Source organism: Artemia franciscana, chromosome 1, assembly GCF_032884065.1.
Source record: "Artemia franciscana chromosome 1, ASM3288406v1, whole genome shotgun sequence".
Classification (NCBI taxonomy): Eukaryota; Metazoa; Arthropoda; class Branchiopoda; order Anostraca; family Artemiidae; genus Artemia; species Artemia franciscana.
Window position 1 is genome coordinate 68810432 of NC_088863.1, and position 13998 is coordinate 68824429.

At 36.7% G+C, this 13998-nt stretch overlaps 1 protein-coding gene across 1 annotated transcript in view; it reads right to left on the reverse strand.

Annotated features, from left to right (window-relative positions):
- Window positions 1–2616: 2616 nt before the first annotated feature.
- LOC136033304 (1-acyl-sn-glycerol-3-phosphate acyltransferase alpha-like) overlaps window positions 2617–13998 on the reverse strand; it is a 77636-nt gene continuing 66254 nt past the window's right edge. The window contains exon 5 of the mRNA XM_065714079.1: window positions 2617–4562. Within this exon, the coding sequence (XP_065570151.1) occupies window positions 4405–4562 (158 nt within the window). The 3' untranslated portion in view covers window positions 2617–4404. The remainder of the gene's footprint in view (window positions 4563–13998) is intronic.

Here is a 13998-nt window from a genome sequence, read left to right on the forward strand (position 1 = left end):
AACTATTTAACTCCTTGAAATTCTTAAGGCCTTGAAAAAAAGCAACAGGGGTCCCATCAGTGCTGTTTAAACTGTTAGTTTCTTCCCTAGCCAGCACAAAGTAGACTGCATAAGCCACCAATCTGAGTCACCACATAATTTTCCGAATGGTGACACCCTCCAATAAACAAGAGTGGACATCCTGAATAACCAATCTTAAGCCTATTATCTCCGATTCAGTATGTATTGTGGTCTGAAATTAATATACTACAATGTGGAAGCACCTCATTATAAATAACACAGCTAAAAAAGGGTCATTTAGCACAAAAATTCAACCAAAATAAACGAGATGATTCAACAATCGAAATCTAGAGCAACGCTATGTTGTTTACTAGATTATATATTCCTTTTAAGGCGCCACACCTCGAGATCACCATGCAGCATTGTATGCTGTCACGGTTCGCCCAAAACGTGGTTGCAGCGTCAGGCGGAATGAAGCTGCAGGCTAGTGAAGAGAGAACTCTAGCATGTATCATGTTTGCAGTATCAGAAGCAATGACTATGAACCTGCTAAGGAACTAATTTTAGCCCATTGCAACCAAAAACTTTAAAATACGCACTGAAAAAAAGTGAAGTGAGAAAAAATCGCCCTTTGAAGCTGATTCATGAATGGTAAAATGTCTGTTGCGAAAATAAATGCATGAAAATTTCGGAGAATAGCCTAAAACCCCTCAAAATGGTGTCAGATCAAAATAAAACTGCTATATCGGAATCACCATAGCCAAATATCCCTAGTGGGCGAACCCCAGTCATCTTGAGTAACATGGAAAAGCACTTTTTCGCATGGGAAACAGTGATGTATTCCCCCCTTTTTTTCGTTGCTAATGAGGCACAAAAATTTTGCAGACATGTGTTTAAAGCTCACTTGGAAGCCAATTTCTTTTGTAAGTAGTAAAAGATAATATTTTTTTTAACTGCATCTTCAAATACAAGATGATACAAAACATTTACGTTTTGACGAGATAATATAACACACAATTTTTGATGGGCTATAATTTGGATTTTACTAAGTAGCAGCAGACACTGCCACCACGATGAAAAAAGTAACTGAACTATTAACTGTACTTTTCACGACAAAATTTAACAGACAGTATTGTATAATACCAGTGTCAAACCCTATTAAAACAAAAACGAGGAACAAAAACATAAAATACACATTAAAAAAAAATCACAGGTATATGAGAACGAAGCAGGACAAGATAGAAAGAACAGAGCAACAAACTCAGGAAAGTCACAAGAACAAAAAGAGGAGTGAACATACGAAGGAACAGAGGAATGAACACAAGAACTAACATAGAAACGAATACACCAACAAAAGACTCGGAAGAAGTCTCATTCAACTGGAAATCGAAATTTCTATTTTCTTTCTTTTATATTCGAAAGTGATGGCAATAAGTTCATAGGAGGTCCGCCCCATCATCCCTGTGAGGTCATGAAAGTGGTTTTAATTTAAAGAATGGGAACAGAGGCAGGGACAGATCTAATATTTTGGGAAGGAGGGAGGAAGTTTTTGTAAACAAAAAAAAAACAAACAAACAAAAACTGTAAATTAAGCCTAGTGTACCTTGCTTATAAATAAAATTGCACAGCCCTGACTCTATCCATCATTTAGCTGTCAGTTCTTTCAAGCTATTCACACAACTACACCTACATGAAGGTTAGATCCAATAAGTTAGACATAGGACCATGAGAATCTGCAAGAGCGATGAAACATTTGGAAAATAACAGCATCGCACTTCTTTATCTTAAAAGTTCCCCTACTAAAAACATTCACCTTTAAAGCTCGGTAAAAAAAGGTCCTGGCAGCAATTGAATAGCCTACCCCGAGCATTTCAGGTATCCCAACTGTGCCTGAATCGCTCCCTCGCAAAGAATGTAACCCAGTATTCCATATTGTGACTTGTCTGGTCAGGGCAAGCTCAAAAACCTAAGGAGAAGGAAGACCGATTAATAGCCAGTGTCGCACTGACAACTCTTGAAACGCGTCAGTAAATCGTTGTGTACTCGACTCTGGACCGTATTACTGCTAATTAAGTAAGGAAACGATCACCCCTGTTTTCAAGGTAGGAGGGAGGGGGCTTTATCCTATGAATTTCATCCATGGCAATTCTAACGAAGGGCTTTTAGTTTAAATTTGCATCAACTTTCGAGGCACTTCCAACTCATTTATCCGTTCATTACGTTCTTCTTACCAGTAAAAATTTACCGTTAGAATATCGACGCCGGAGATAGGTCGAAACCAATTAATCCACAATGTGGCCTGGGTAGCGCAAGTCTGCATGCTTTTTTATTTCTTTCTCCAGCACTTGCAGTTAACTGAAACATCGTAGAGAGGTGCTTGAGAGCTCTTATGAAAGCTAAAGCACTATGGAATATATGGCTATGGAATATGCATGCATTTCCACCATCAACACTAGAGGTGAATAAAGGCTAACTATATGACTTGTCTTTGAAGTTTTACTCGTATGGCATGTTTCTGTATGGTTTAAAAAAAAAGACAATACATATAATGCTTGGTAATAATTTGATTTTCACGTTGTAATACGTATCAAAACCCTAAAAAAAACAACTTTTACTTGTACTTTAAATATTTTTATTTATAAAATAAAACCCATATTTAATCACTGGTTTCAAGTTACAGAACAGATCTTAAAATGTAGGATCACCAACTTCTTAACATGTAAATCAACAAAAACACCTTCTGCCATCTAGCATTTAAGTGTTAGAAGTGCCACTATCCAAATACATTATCGGTGTCATTCTTACGATCCCTAAATGATGTGAATTGCCTTTAATTTAATTAAGCAAAATATGCAAAACAACGTATTAAAAAAGAAACTAACGTAGGACAGCAGAGGAATACCAATGGATCCAAATATTAAGATTCCGGCCGTCCTGCATTCATGTATTCAAAGTACCTGAACCAAAATACACTAAAGGTATCTTTACGATGTCCCTAATAGAAAAAAAATGACCATTTATTTCATTCTTCCTTCTTTTATATATATATATATATATATATATATATATATATATATATATATATATATATATATATATATATATATATATATCTCTTATATAGAAATAATCTTGTATACAGGAATTCAAAAATGGCGCTTGTTAGCGCATGTTCGTTGTGGCGTCAACAAATTTGGCACTTCTTTTTCTTTTTGACTGTGTTTTTTTTACCATTAAAATCATAATTTCGCTTATTTTTGTGTTACAAAACTTGCTTACAAATTGATGAATATCAATCAGATACAGCAGTATTAAAGCATTTTAAATAAGTACCAAAGAAAACTTGGATTTTTAATTGATTAAGCTTACATAAACTTGTTCTCCATTACATTAAACTAGCAAAAGAGACTAACGAACGATATGTATAAGAAAGTAATTAATCGCAGCATATCATAACTCTTATACCCAAAGGTGATATCTGAGGTTATTTTTCACGGAACTGACTATATTTTTATGACACCCCTAAGATACTTTATTACAAGTTTGTGACTACAGAAAGACATAGCCTCCATTTGCTACCAAAATTGTCAACCCTCTTCAGACGCATATAAAATAAGAGGTAACGACTAAAGATCGGAAGTGTGCAGTTAAAACCTTGAGGTGTAACAGCGAGATCAATTATTTAGGTTGTCTATGAGTATCTAGGTTGTGAAAAGTAGCATCTGCAATGCTCAGAAACGACTAAGAGGGTTAAGCTGAAAATTTCAGGATATTCTGGAAGGGGGGCAGTTGAACTAAACTAAAAGACATTATGTATATCTTAGTTTCAGCAGAACGTATCTGCAATATCTGGGGAACGGCCAAGTTGATTATATTTGCAAGTGTGATAAAAAAAGAAACTAGAAAAGCCTAGTCACGTCCAAACAATAGGCAAATTCGAACTACTATATCACCCTGGCCTGAGTTATCACCAAGATTTAGGCAAGACGGCGACGAAATGCTCTTTCATAAGACAAGAAAATCCCCCCATTCCTCCTAATACATTAATAGTTCCTCCCCCCTATTCTCCACAAAAATTGTAAAATTTCAGCTTGACCTTTCAGTCACAGGAAAACTTATGATTGAATAATAAGAAATCTTCGCTTGACTTTCCACTCCCAGGTATTCATTATATAATGTCAAATGACAGTTTTCACATCCAGAGTTAAATATTAGTAATGGCTTTGAAGTAACAACATGGATAATTATATAGGCAGATTGGCAGGAGAATTTCACTATTTAAGAACACATTATCTACGGATCTTACTTTTTTCTATATCTAATTACACTAGATGCTAGATGACAATATGTTTTCGGAATGTGGACTAGATGATTGGAAGTCAGCAACCTTATCAATTTGAATTATCAGTACGTGGCAGCTACCGCCTTTTGATTTACTTCTTTTGTGAGTTTCTCATATTCTTCGATCATTTTGTTTCGGACTACATCCACAAGCTTTGGTATGTCTGCTTTCGTCATTCCTTCTGTAGAAATTGGTTCAAGAACTTTTATCAAAACATCACCTAAAAAGATATTTAATATCAACTAATAATTATGTTTTATTGAAACTTCAGACTCAGCTATTAAGTAGCCAAATCAATCAAATTAATTCATGAATACTTGAACTTTGTCAAACCAATTGAGGGATTTTTAAGGCCTAAGCAGAAGACCTAAGGCCTGTTTTAAGGCCTAAGAGATGTTTTTTACTTCAAGAATCAACCTATGGATCCTTCCTAAATTAAATAAAAAAAACAAGTGTTGTTAACTGAAAGTAAGGAGCGACATTAAAACTTAAAACGAACAGAAATTACTTCGTATATGAAAGAGGCTATTCCCTCCTCAACGCCCCGCTCTTTACGCTAAAGTTTGACTCTTTTTCTCAACTCTACTTTTTAAAACAGTAAAAAACGTTAGAGTAAAGAACGAAGCGTTAAGAAGGGAACAGCCCCTTTCATATACGAAGTAATTTCTGTTAGTTTTAAGTTTTAATGTCGCTTCTTACTTTCAGTTAAAAACACTTGTTTTTTTTATTTTATTTCTGAACGTTATCGAATTAATGCATGTTTTGATTTTGGCTCTCGGCACATGAATAATTAAAATGAAACTTGCATATTAATTTTTTTTTTTTTTAGCTAAATGGCTTTCTCATAATTTTGATCGGAATATTTTGAGAAAAAAAGGAGCAGGGGAGTAGGCCCAGTTACCTTTCAATTTTTCGGTTACTTAAAAGGGCAACAAGAACTTTTATTTTTTTTACGAACGTTTTTATTAGTAAAAAATATGAAACATACAAATTAACTTACATAACAAACTTATATGAGACATGTAAGACATATTTATACGTATATGAGAGGGTTCGCCCCCTCGTCAATACCTCGCTCTTTACACTAAAGCTTAAATTTTATCCTTGAGAATGACCCCTGAAACACAAAGGCCGTAGAATAAATAGTTGAAATTAATAAAATTAGTTTAGCGTAAAGAGCGAGTTATTAGGAGGAGGTGAACCCCTCATATATGAAAAACTTTTTCATGTTTATTTTCTCACTGTTTTTTTTTTTTTTTTTTTTTCAAAAAATACTAAAAAATCTTGCGCCCCTATCATGGAAATTATCTTCCTCCATGACAAATTCTTCCATGGAAAGTTCCCCCCGCATAAACCCCTCCCCCCCAAAAACCAAAGATCCCCCTGACAGCGTCTGTACACTTCACAATAACCATTACTATATGTAAACACTGATCAAAGCTTGTAGCTTGCAGCCCCTCCCACGGGAACTGTGAGGAAGTAAGTCGTCGCCAAAGATATAGTTATTAGGTTTTTCGACTATGCTGAATCAAATGCCTATCTCAGAATTTTTATCCGGTGACTTTGGGAAAAAATGAGCGTAGGAGGGGGCCTAGGCGCCCTCTATTTTTTGATCAAGAAATGGTATTGAAAGAGCATTAGAAATTTTAATTTCCGTTAGAATGAGCCCTTCCGCAACATTCTAGGACCACTGGGTCGATACGATCACCCCTGGGAAAAAAAACATATAACAAAAGAAACAAAAAAACAAACTAATAAAGACGAATATGTGATCTGTCTTGTGGCAAAAAATACAAAATTCCAAATTTTTGTAGATAGGAGCTTGAAGATTCTACTGCACGCTTATCTGATACGTTGAATCTGATGGTGTGATTTTCGTTAAGATTTTATGACTTTTAAGGGGTGTTTCCCCCTATTTTCTAAAATAAGGCAAATGTCCTCATGCTCGTAACTTTTGTTAGGTAAGACTAAACTTGATGAGACTTATATTTTTAAAGCATTAAAATGTGATTCTTTTGATGTAACTATTAGTATCAAAATTCAACTTTTTAGAGTTTTGGTTACTATTGAGCCGGATCGTTCCTTATTACATTTTTTTACCACGAACTGTTTGATCAAAGCTCAAATTGATCGTGTTTTTTAACCGACTTATTTAAGCTGCTAATTTTCTCAATTAAATTAGATATTTTCTAATAGTGGAATTGTGTATATGCTTAATAGAGAAGTTCTAACGAAGGTTAATAGAGAGATTATGTACACAGAGAGGTTCTTATCAGAGAGGTTGTAACTATGTTATGCATGTGTGCTTAATAAAGAGGTTTTACACTATAAGGAAGTTCTTAATGGAGATGTTCTAATAGAGGACTTAGTAAAGAGGTTCTAATTGTGTGTTATATATATATATATATATATATATATGCTTATTAGAGATGTTAACGATTACTTAATACGCTTTTTAAAGGGTGGTTAACAAGTTTCACTCTTGAAGGAAAAGTGTGTCTCGCAAATGTAAAATTTTAACAAGAAAAAATTGCCGGGTTTGACTCTCTCTCACCCTAAGTGTTTCTATGACTCGGAAATTGGCCACAAAACCGCAGGTACAAAGACTATTTCTCATAAAAGGCTAAAAATTATCTAGTCAACTCGTCAACTGATCCTTAAAAGGCATAAAAAATTCTTTAATTCTCCCATCCTCAAGCAAAATTCTTTTGCAATTTCGTGTTAAAATTTCCTATGTTAAGCCCAACTTATAGTTCATACGTGGAAGAAACACTATTTTTTTTTTTTTTATTCCTTAGCTTTTTATACTGATAAGAAAATTCTATAGAACTAAATATTATTGTAAAAAAATAGCAAAAAAAAAACTTGGGGAAATTAGATTTCCCGCACATGCCTAAGTAGGTCATAATAAAAGCAATGACACAGACGAAGAAAACAAAACAAAACTGCACTTTTTTCACCAAATGACCAGTTAATTCGAAACAAGAGCTAAGAGCTCATATGGCACTTGTGACGAGGCAAGAAGAGCTAAGAGCCAAGAGATCATATGGTATGAGCTCTAGCAAAATTCTATGAATTAATAGATTGATTTAAAAGGAAAACAAGAGGCTTAATGCCGGTCAGGATTTAAAATAAGAGCTCTGAGTCACGATGTCCCTCTAAACATCAAAATTCATTAAGATCCGATCACCCACCCGTATGTTAAAAATACCTAATTTTTCCTCTCCCTTTACCCCCCCCCCCCCATTTGGTCGAATCTGGGAAAACGACTTTATCAAGTCAATTTGTGCAGCTCCCTGACAGGCCTACCAATTTTCATCGTCCTAGCACGTCCAGAAGCACCAAACTCGCCAATTCACTGAACCCCTCCCCCCAACTCCCCCAAAGAGAACGAATCCAGTACGGTTCCGTCAATCACGTATCAACGACATTTGTTTATTCTATCCATCGAAGCTATTCATCCCTATTCCTCCACTCCAAGTGTTTTCCAAGATTTCCCCCTCCAACTCCCCCCAATGTCGAAAGATCTGGTCAGGATTTGAAATAAGAGCTCTGAGACATGAATTCCTTCTAAATATCAAATTTCATTAAGATCTGATCACCTATTCGTAAAATAAAAATACCCCAATTTTCACGTTTTCCAAGAATTCCGGTTTTCCCCTCCAACTCCCCCCAATGTTGCCCCCCCCCAACTCCCAGAGCGCAGGACCCTTCTAAATATGAAATTTCATTAAGATCTGGTCACCTTTTCGTAAGTTACAAATACCTCAATTTTCAAAATTACCCCCCCCCCCAACTCCACCAAAGAGAGCAGATCCGGTCCGATTATGTCAGTCACGTTTCTTAGACAGGTTTTTATTCTTTCCATCCAGTTTCATCCTGATCTCACCGCTTTAAGTATTTTCTAAGATTTCCGGTTCCCCTCAACTGCCCCCCCCCCCCAATTACGCTGGATCCGGTTGAGATTTAAAATAAGAGATCTGAGTCACGAGGTCCTTCTAAATATGAAGTTTCATGAAGATCCGATCACTCCTTCGTAAGTTAAAAATATGTAATTTTTTCTAATTTTTCAGAATTAACTCCCCCCCCCCAATAGAGAGATCCGTTCCAATTATGTAAATCACGTACCTAAGACTTCTGCTTATTTTTCCCACCAATTTTCATCCCGATCCCTCCAATCTAAGCGTTTTCTATGATTTTAGGTTCCACCACCCAAAACTCACCCCAAAGTCACCAGATCCGGTCGGGACTTAAAATAAGAGCTTTGAGACACGATATCCTTCTAAATATCAAATTTCATTGAGATCCGATCACCCATTCGTAAGTTAAAAATACCTCATTTTTTCTAATTTTTCAGAATTAACACCCCCCCCCCCCAACTACCGGCAAAGAGAGCGGATCCGTTCCGGTTATGTCAATCATGTATCTAGGACTTATGCTTATTTTTCCCACCAGGTTTCAACCCGATCCCTCCACTCTAAGTGTTTTCCAAGTTTTAGGTTTTCCCCCTCCCAACTCCTCCCCCCCCAATATCACCAGATCCTGTCGGGATTTAAAATAAGAGCTCTGAGACACGATATCCCTCTAAATATCAAATTTCATTGAGATCCGATCACCCGTTCGTAAGTTAAAAACACCTCATTTTTTCTTATTTTCAGAATTACCCCTCCCCACCAACTACCCCAAAGAGAGCAGATCAGTCCCGGTTATATCAATCATTTATCTAGGACTTGTGATCATTTTTCCCACCAAGTTTCATCCCGATCCCTCCACTCTAAGTGTATTCCAAGTTTTAGGTTTCCCCTTCCACCCCACCCCCCAATGTCACCAGATCTGTTCGGGATTTAAAATAAGAGCTCTGAGACACGATATCCTTCTAAATATAAAATTTCATCGAGATCCGATCACCCGTTTGTAAGTTAGAAATGCCTCATTTTTTCTAATTTTTCAGAATTAACCTCCCCCCAACTACCCCAAAGAGAGCGGATCCGTTCTGGTTATGTCATTCATGTATCTAGGACTTGTGTTTATTTTTCCCACCAAGTTTCATCCCGATTCCTCCACTCAAGTGTTTTCCAAGATTTTAGGTTTCCCCCTCCCAACTCCCCCCAAATGTCACAAGATCCCGTCGGGATTTAAAATAACAGCTCTGAGACACGATATCCTTCCAAATATCAAATTTCACTGACATCTGATAAACCGTTCGTAAGTTAAAAATATTTCTATTTTTCTATTTTTCCGAATTAACGGGCCCCCCCACCCCCCCCCCCCCCCCCCTAGATGGTCAAATCGGGAAGCAACTATTTCTAATTTAATCTGGTCCGGTCCCTGATACGCCTACCAAATTTCATCGCCCTACCTTACCTGGAAGTGCCTAAAGTAGGAAAACCGGGACCGACAGACCGACAGAATTTGCGATTGCTATATGTCACTTGGTTAGAAAAAATGAAGTATTTTTAACTTACGAACGGGTGATCAGATCTTAATAAAATTTGATATTTGGAAGGATATTGTGTCTCAGATTTCTTATTTTAAATCCAGACCGGATCCGGTGACATTGGGGGGAGTTGGGGGGACCATAAATCTTGGAAAATGCTTAAAGTGGATGGATCGGGATGAAACTTGGTTGGAAAAATAAGCACAAGTCCTAGATATATGATTGACATAACCAGAACAGATCTGCTCTCTTTGGGGGAGGTGGGGGAGGAGGGTTAATTCTGAATAATCAGAAAAAATGAGATATTTTTAACTTACGAAGGAGTAATTGCATCTTAATGAAATTTGATATTTGAAAGGATATCGTGTCTCAGAGCTGTTACTTTAAATCCCGACTAGATCTGATGACATTGGGGGGAGTTGGGGGGGGGGACCTAAAACCTTGGAAAACGCTCAGAGTGGAGGGATCAGAGTCCTAGATACGTAATTGACATAACCGGAACGGATCCACTCTCTTTGGGGGAGTGGGGGGGAGTAATTCGGAAAAATTAGAAAAAATTAGGTGTTTTTAACTTACGAAGGAGTGATCGGATCTCAATGAAATTTCATATTTAGAAGGACCTCGTAACTTAGATATCTTAATTTAAATCCCGACTGGATCCAAGTTCATTGGTGTGAGGGGGGACCGGAAATCTTGGAAAACGCTTAAAGCGGAGTAATCAGGATGAAACTTGGAGGGAAGAATAAGCACAAGTCAAAGATGCGTAACTGACAAAACCGGACCGGGTCCTCTCTCTTTGGTGGAATTGGGGGGAGTAATTCGGAAAAATTAGAAAAAATGCGGTATTTGTAACTTACGAACGGGTGATCAGATCTTAATGAAATTTGATATTTAGATGGATCTTGTGCTTTAGAACTCTTATTTTGAATTCCGAACAGATCCGGTGACATTGGGGGGGGAGTTAATGGAGTAAGCCTGAATTCTTGGAAAACGTGAAAATCGAGGTATCTTACGAATGGGTGATTGGATCTTAGTGAGACTTGATATATAGAAGAATCTTATGTCTCAGATATTCCATTTTAAGTTCCGATTCCATTTTCGGATCTGGGGACATAGAGTGTTGAAGGGGGGGAAAGAAATCTTGGAAACCGGAAATCGTGGAGAAGGCTTAGAGTGGAGAGATCGGGATGAAACTTGATGGGAAGAATAAGCACAAGTTATAGATACGCGATTGACATAATTGGAACGGATCCGTTCTCTTTGGGGGATTTGTTAATTCGGAAAAATTAGAAAAATTGAGGTATTTTTAACTTAAGATTGGGTGATTGTATGTCCCCTCCTGAACGTCCCGTTACACAAAAGTTTTTTATTGTTTTATAAAGTAGAGTTGTGAGAAATAGTCAAACTTTAGCGTAAAGAGTGGGGCGCTGAGGAGGAGACAGCCCCTTTCATATACGAAATAATTTTAGTTTGTTTTTAGTTTTAATGTCGGTCCTTATTTCCAGTTAAATTTTTTTTTTAACCCCATTAGAGGCAACCTGGGTCAGTCCAATCATAACAGGACAATATAATAAAGTAGCAATAAATATAGATACTTCGCTGAAAATCATCTCTTTTTTCATCATTTCAATACCATCATTTCATTACCATTAGCATACACTCTATTAAATGCAGTTTCGCTGAAAATACTTTCTCTGGAAATCCTTGCAAACATCATTGGCTGAGAAAAGAAATTTGCCAGGTAGCGTGGAGTTAATGAATAAGAAGTAATTCATAAGAATATAGAGTAATGGTTCTGTAACTGTAAGTCGTCACTACACAGGAGCCATGATTCCATCATAAACGCGATATAAAATTATTCAATTGAAAAATTCGGCAAATATTTTGGAAATCACAACTCTCAATATTTAATAAATAGTTTCTGAATTTAAAATAACCATTTAATTTGTTTCAAAACTTACCAGGCCACGGTAAAATGCGCTTCAACTGCATTTTGAACCCCTATTGAATGCATTTGTACCACGACCAGTTGACCAGCCCAACCTGATATAATTTTTTTTGCTGTCAAAGGAATCCTCGCTTTTGATTAAAATGTAATTTTAAGATTTCACAAGAAGGTCGAAATCAAACAGTTCGTGATAACGAACTGTAGTAGGGAGCGACCCGGCTCAATAGTAACCAAAACTCTAAAAAATGGAATTTTGATACCAATAGCTACATCAAAAGAATCGCATTTTAATGCTGGTTTTAAATATATAAGTTTCATCAAGTTTAGTCTTACCCATCAAAAGTTACGAGCCTGAGAAAATTTGCGTTATTTTAGAAAATAGGGGGAAACGCCCCCTAAAAGTCATAGAATCTTAACGAAAATCACACCATCAGATTCAGCGTATCAGAGAACCCTACTGTAGAAGTTTCGAGCTCCTATCTACAAAAATGTGGAATTTTGCATTTTTTGCCAGAAGGCAGATCACGGATGCGTGTTTATTTGTTTTTTTTTTTTTTTCCCAGGGGTGATCGTACCGACCCAGTTGTCCTAGAATGTTGCAAGAGGGATCATTCTAACGGAAATGAAAAGTTCTAGTGCCCTTTTTAAGTGACCAAAAAAATTGGAGGGCACCTAGGCCCCCTCCCACGCTAATTATTTTCCCAAAGTCAACGGATCAAAATTCTGAGATAGCCATTTTATTCAGCGTAGTCGAAAAACCTTATAACTATGTCTTAGGGGACGACTTACTCCCCCACAGTCCCCGTGGGAGGGGCAACAAGTTACAAACTTTGACCTGTGCTTACATATAGTAATGGTTATTGGGAAGTATACAGACGTTTTCAGGAGGATTTTTTTGGTTTGGGGGAGGGGTTGAGAAGAGGGGGATATGCTGGGGGAACTTTCCTTCGAGAATTTGTAATGGGAGAAGAAAATTTCCATGAAGGGAGAGCAGGATTTACTAGCATTATTTAAAAAAAAAAAAACAATTAAAAAATAAAAGTAAAAAAGCTTTTTCAACTGGAAGTAAGCAACAGCAATAAAACTTAAAACAAACAGAAATTATTACCCATATGAGGGGCTCACCTCCTTCTAATACCTCGCTCTTTACGCTAAAGTATTTTCGGTAATTTCAACTACTTATTCTACGGCTTTTGTGATTCAGGGGGTCATTCTTAATGAATTGGGATAAAATTTAAGCTTTAGTGTAAAGAGCGAGGTACTGACGATGGGGCGAATCCCCTCATATATGTAATAAAAACATGAGAATACAAAAGTTCTTTACGTAAGCTAATTTATAAGTTACGTAAATCTTATACCAATAAAAAGATTCGTAAAAAATTAAAAGTTCTAGTTGCCTTTTTAATTAACCAAAAAATCGGGGGGCAACTAGGCTTCGTCCCCCGCTCTTTTTTTCTCAAAATCATTCGATCAAAATTATGAGAAAGCCATTGAGCCAAAAAAAAAATATGCAAATTTCGTTTTGATTATTCCTCTGCGGAGAGCCAAAATCAAAACATGCATTGATTCAAAAACGTTCAGAAATTAAATAAAAAAAAAACAAGTTTTTTCAACTGAAAGTAAGGAGTGACATCAAAACTTAAAACGCACAGAAATTACTTCGTATATGAAAGAGGCTGCTTCCTCATCCACGCCCCGCTCTTTACGCTAAAGTTTTTTACTGTTTTAGAAAGAAGAATTGAGAGAAAGAGTCAAACTTTAGCGTAAAGAGCGGGGCGTTGATGAGGAAGCAGCCTCTTTCATATACGAAGTAATTTCTGTGCGTTTTAAGTTTTGATGTCACTCCTTACTTTCAGTTGAAAAAACTTGTTTTTTTTTATTTAATTTCAGAAAAGAATCAAATGTATTATGGGAGCTCCTGAAAAATTTGTAACTCGAAAAACCATTAAGAACTTCTAATCTAGAAAGTTACATTTGGTATCATAATCACGGCTGTGGATATTACATTACCAGACCACCTGGAAAGTCTCCAGGCGGATTCCGGAAGTTGCTCAAGTTTCATTATTTTTGAAAAACACCTGACGGTTGCCATCTCAATTAAGAATAATTTATGATCGTTTTGACGAAAACAGTTGATGACTACACTGGTTCACTTTCAGCGCCAGTCAGGGGCGTAGCTACAGTATTTTTATTGGAGGGGGGGAGATTGGGTGCTATTGAAGTAGGTGCTATTCAAGCACTAGTAAAGAAAAGTAACTTTTTAACAAACAT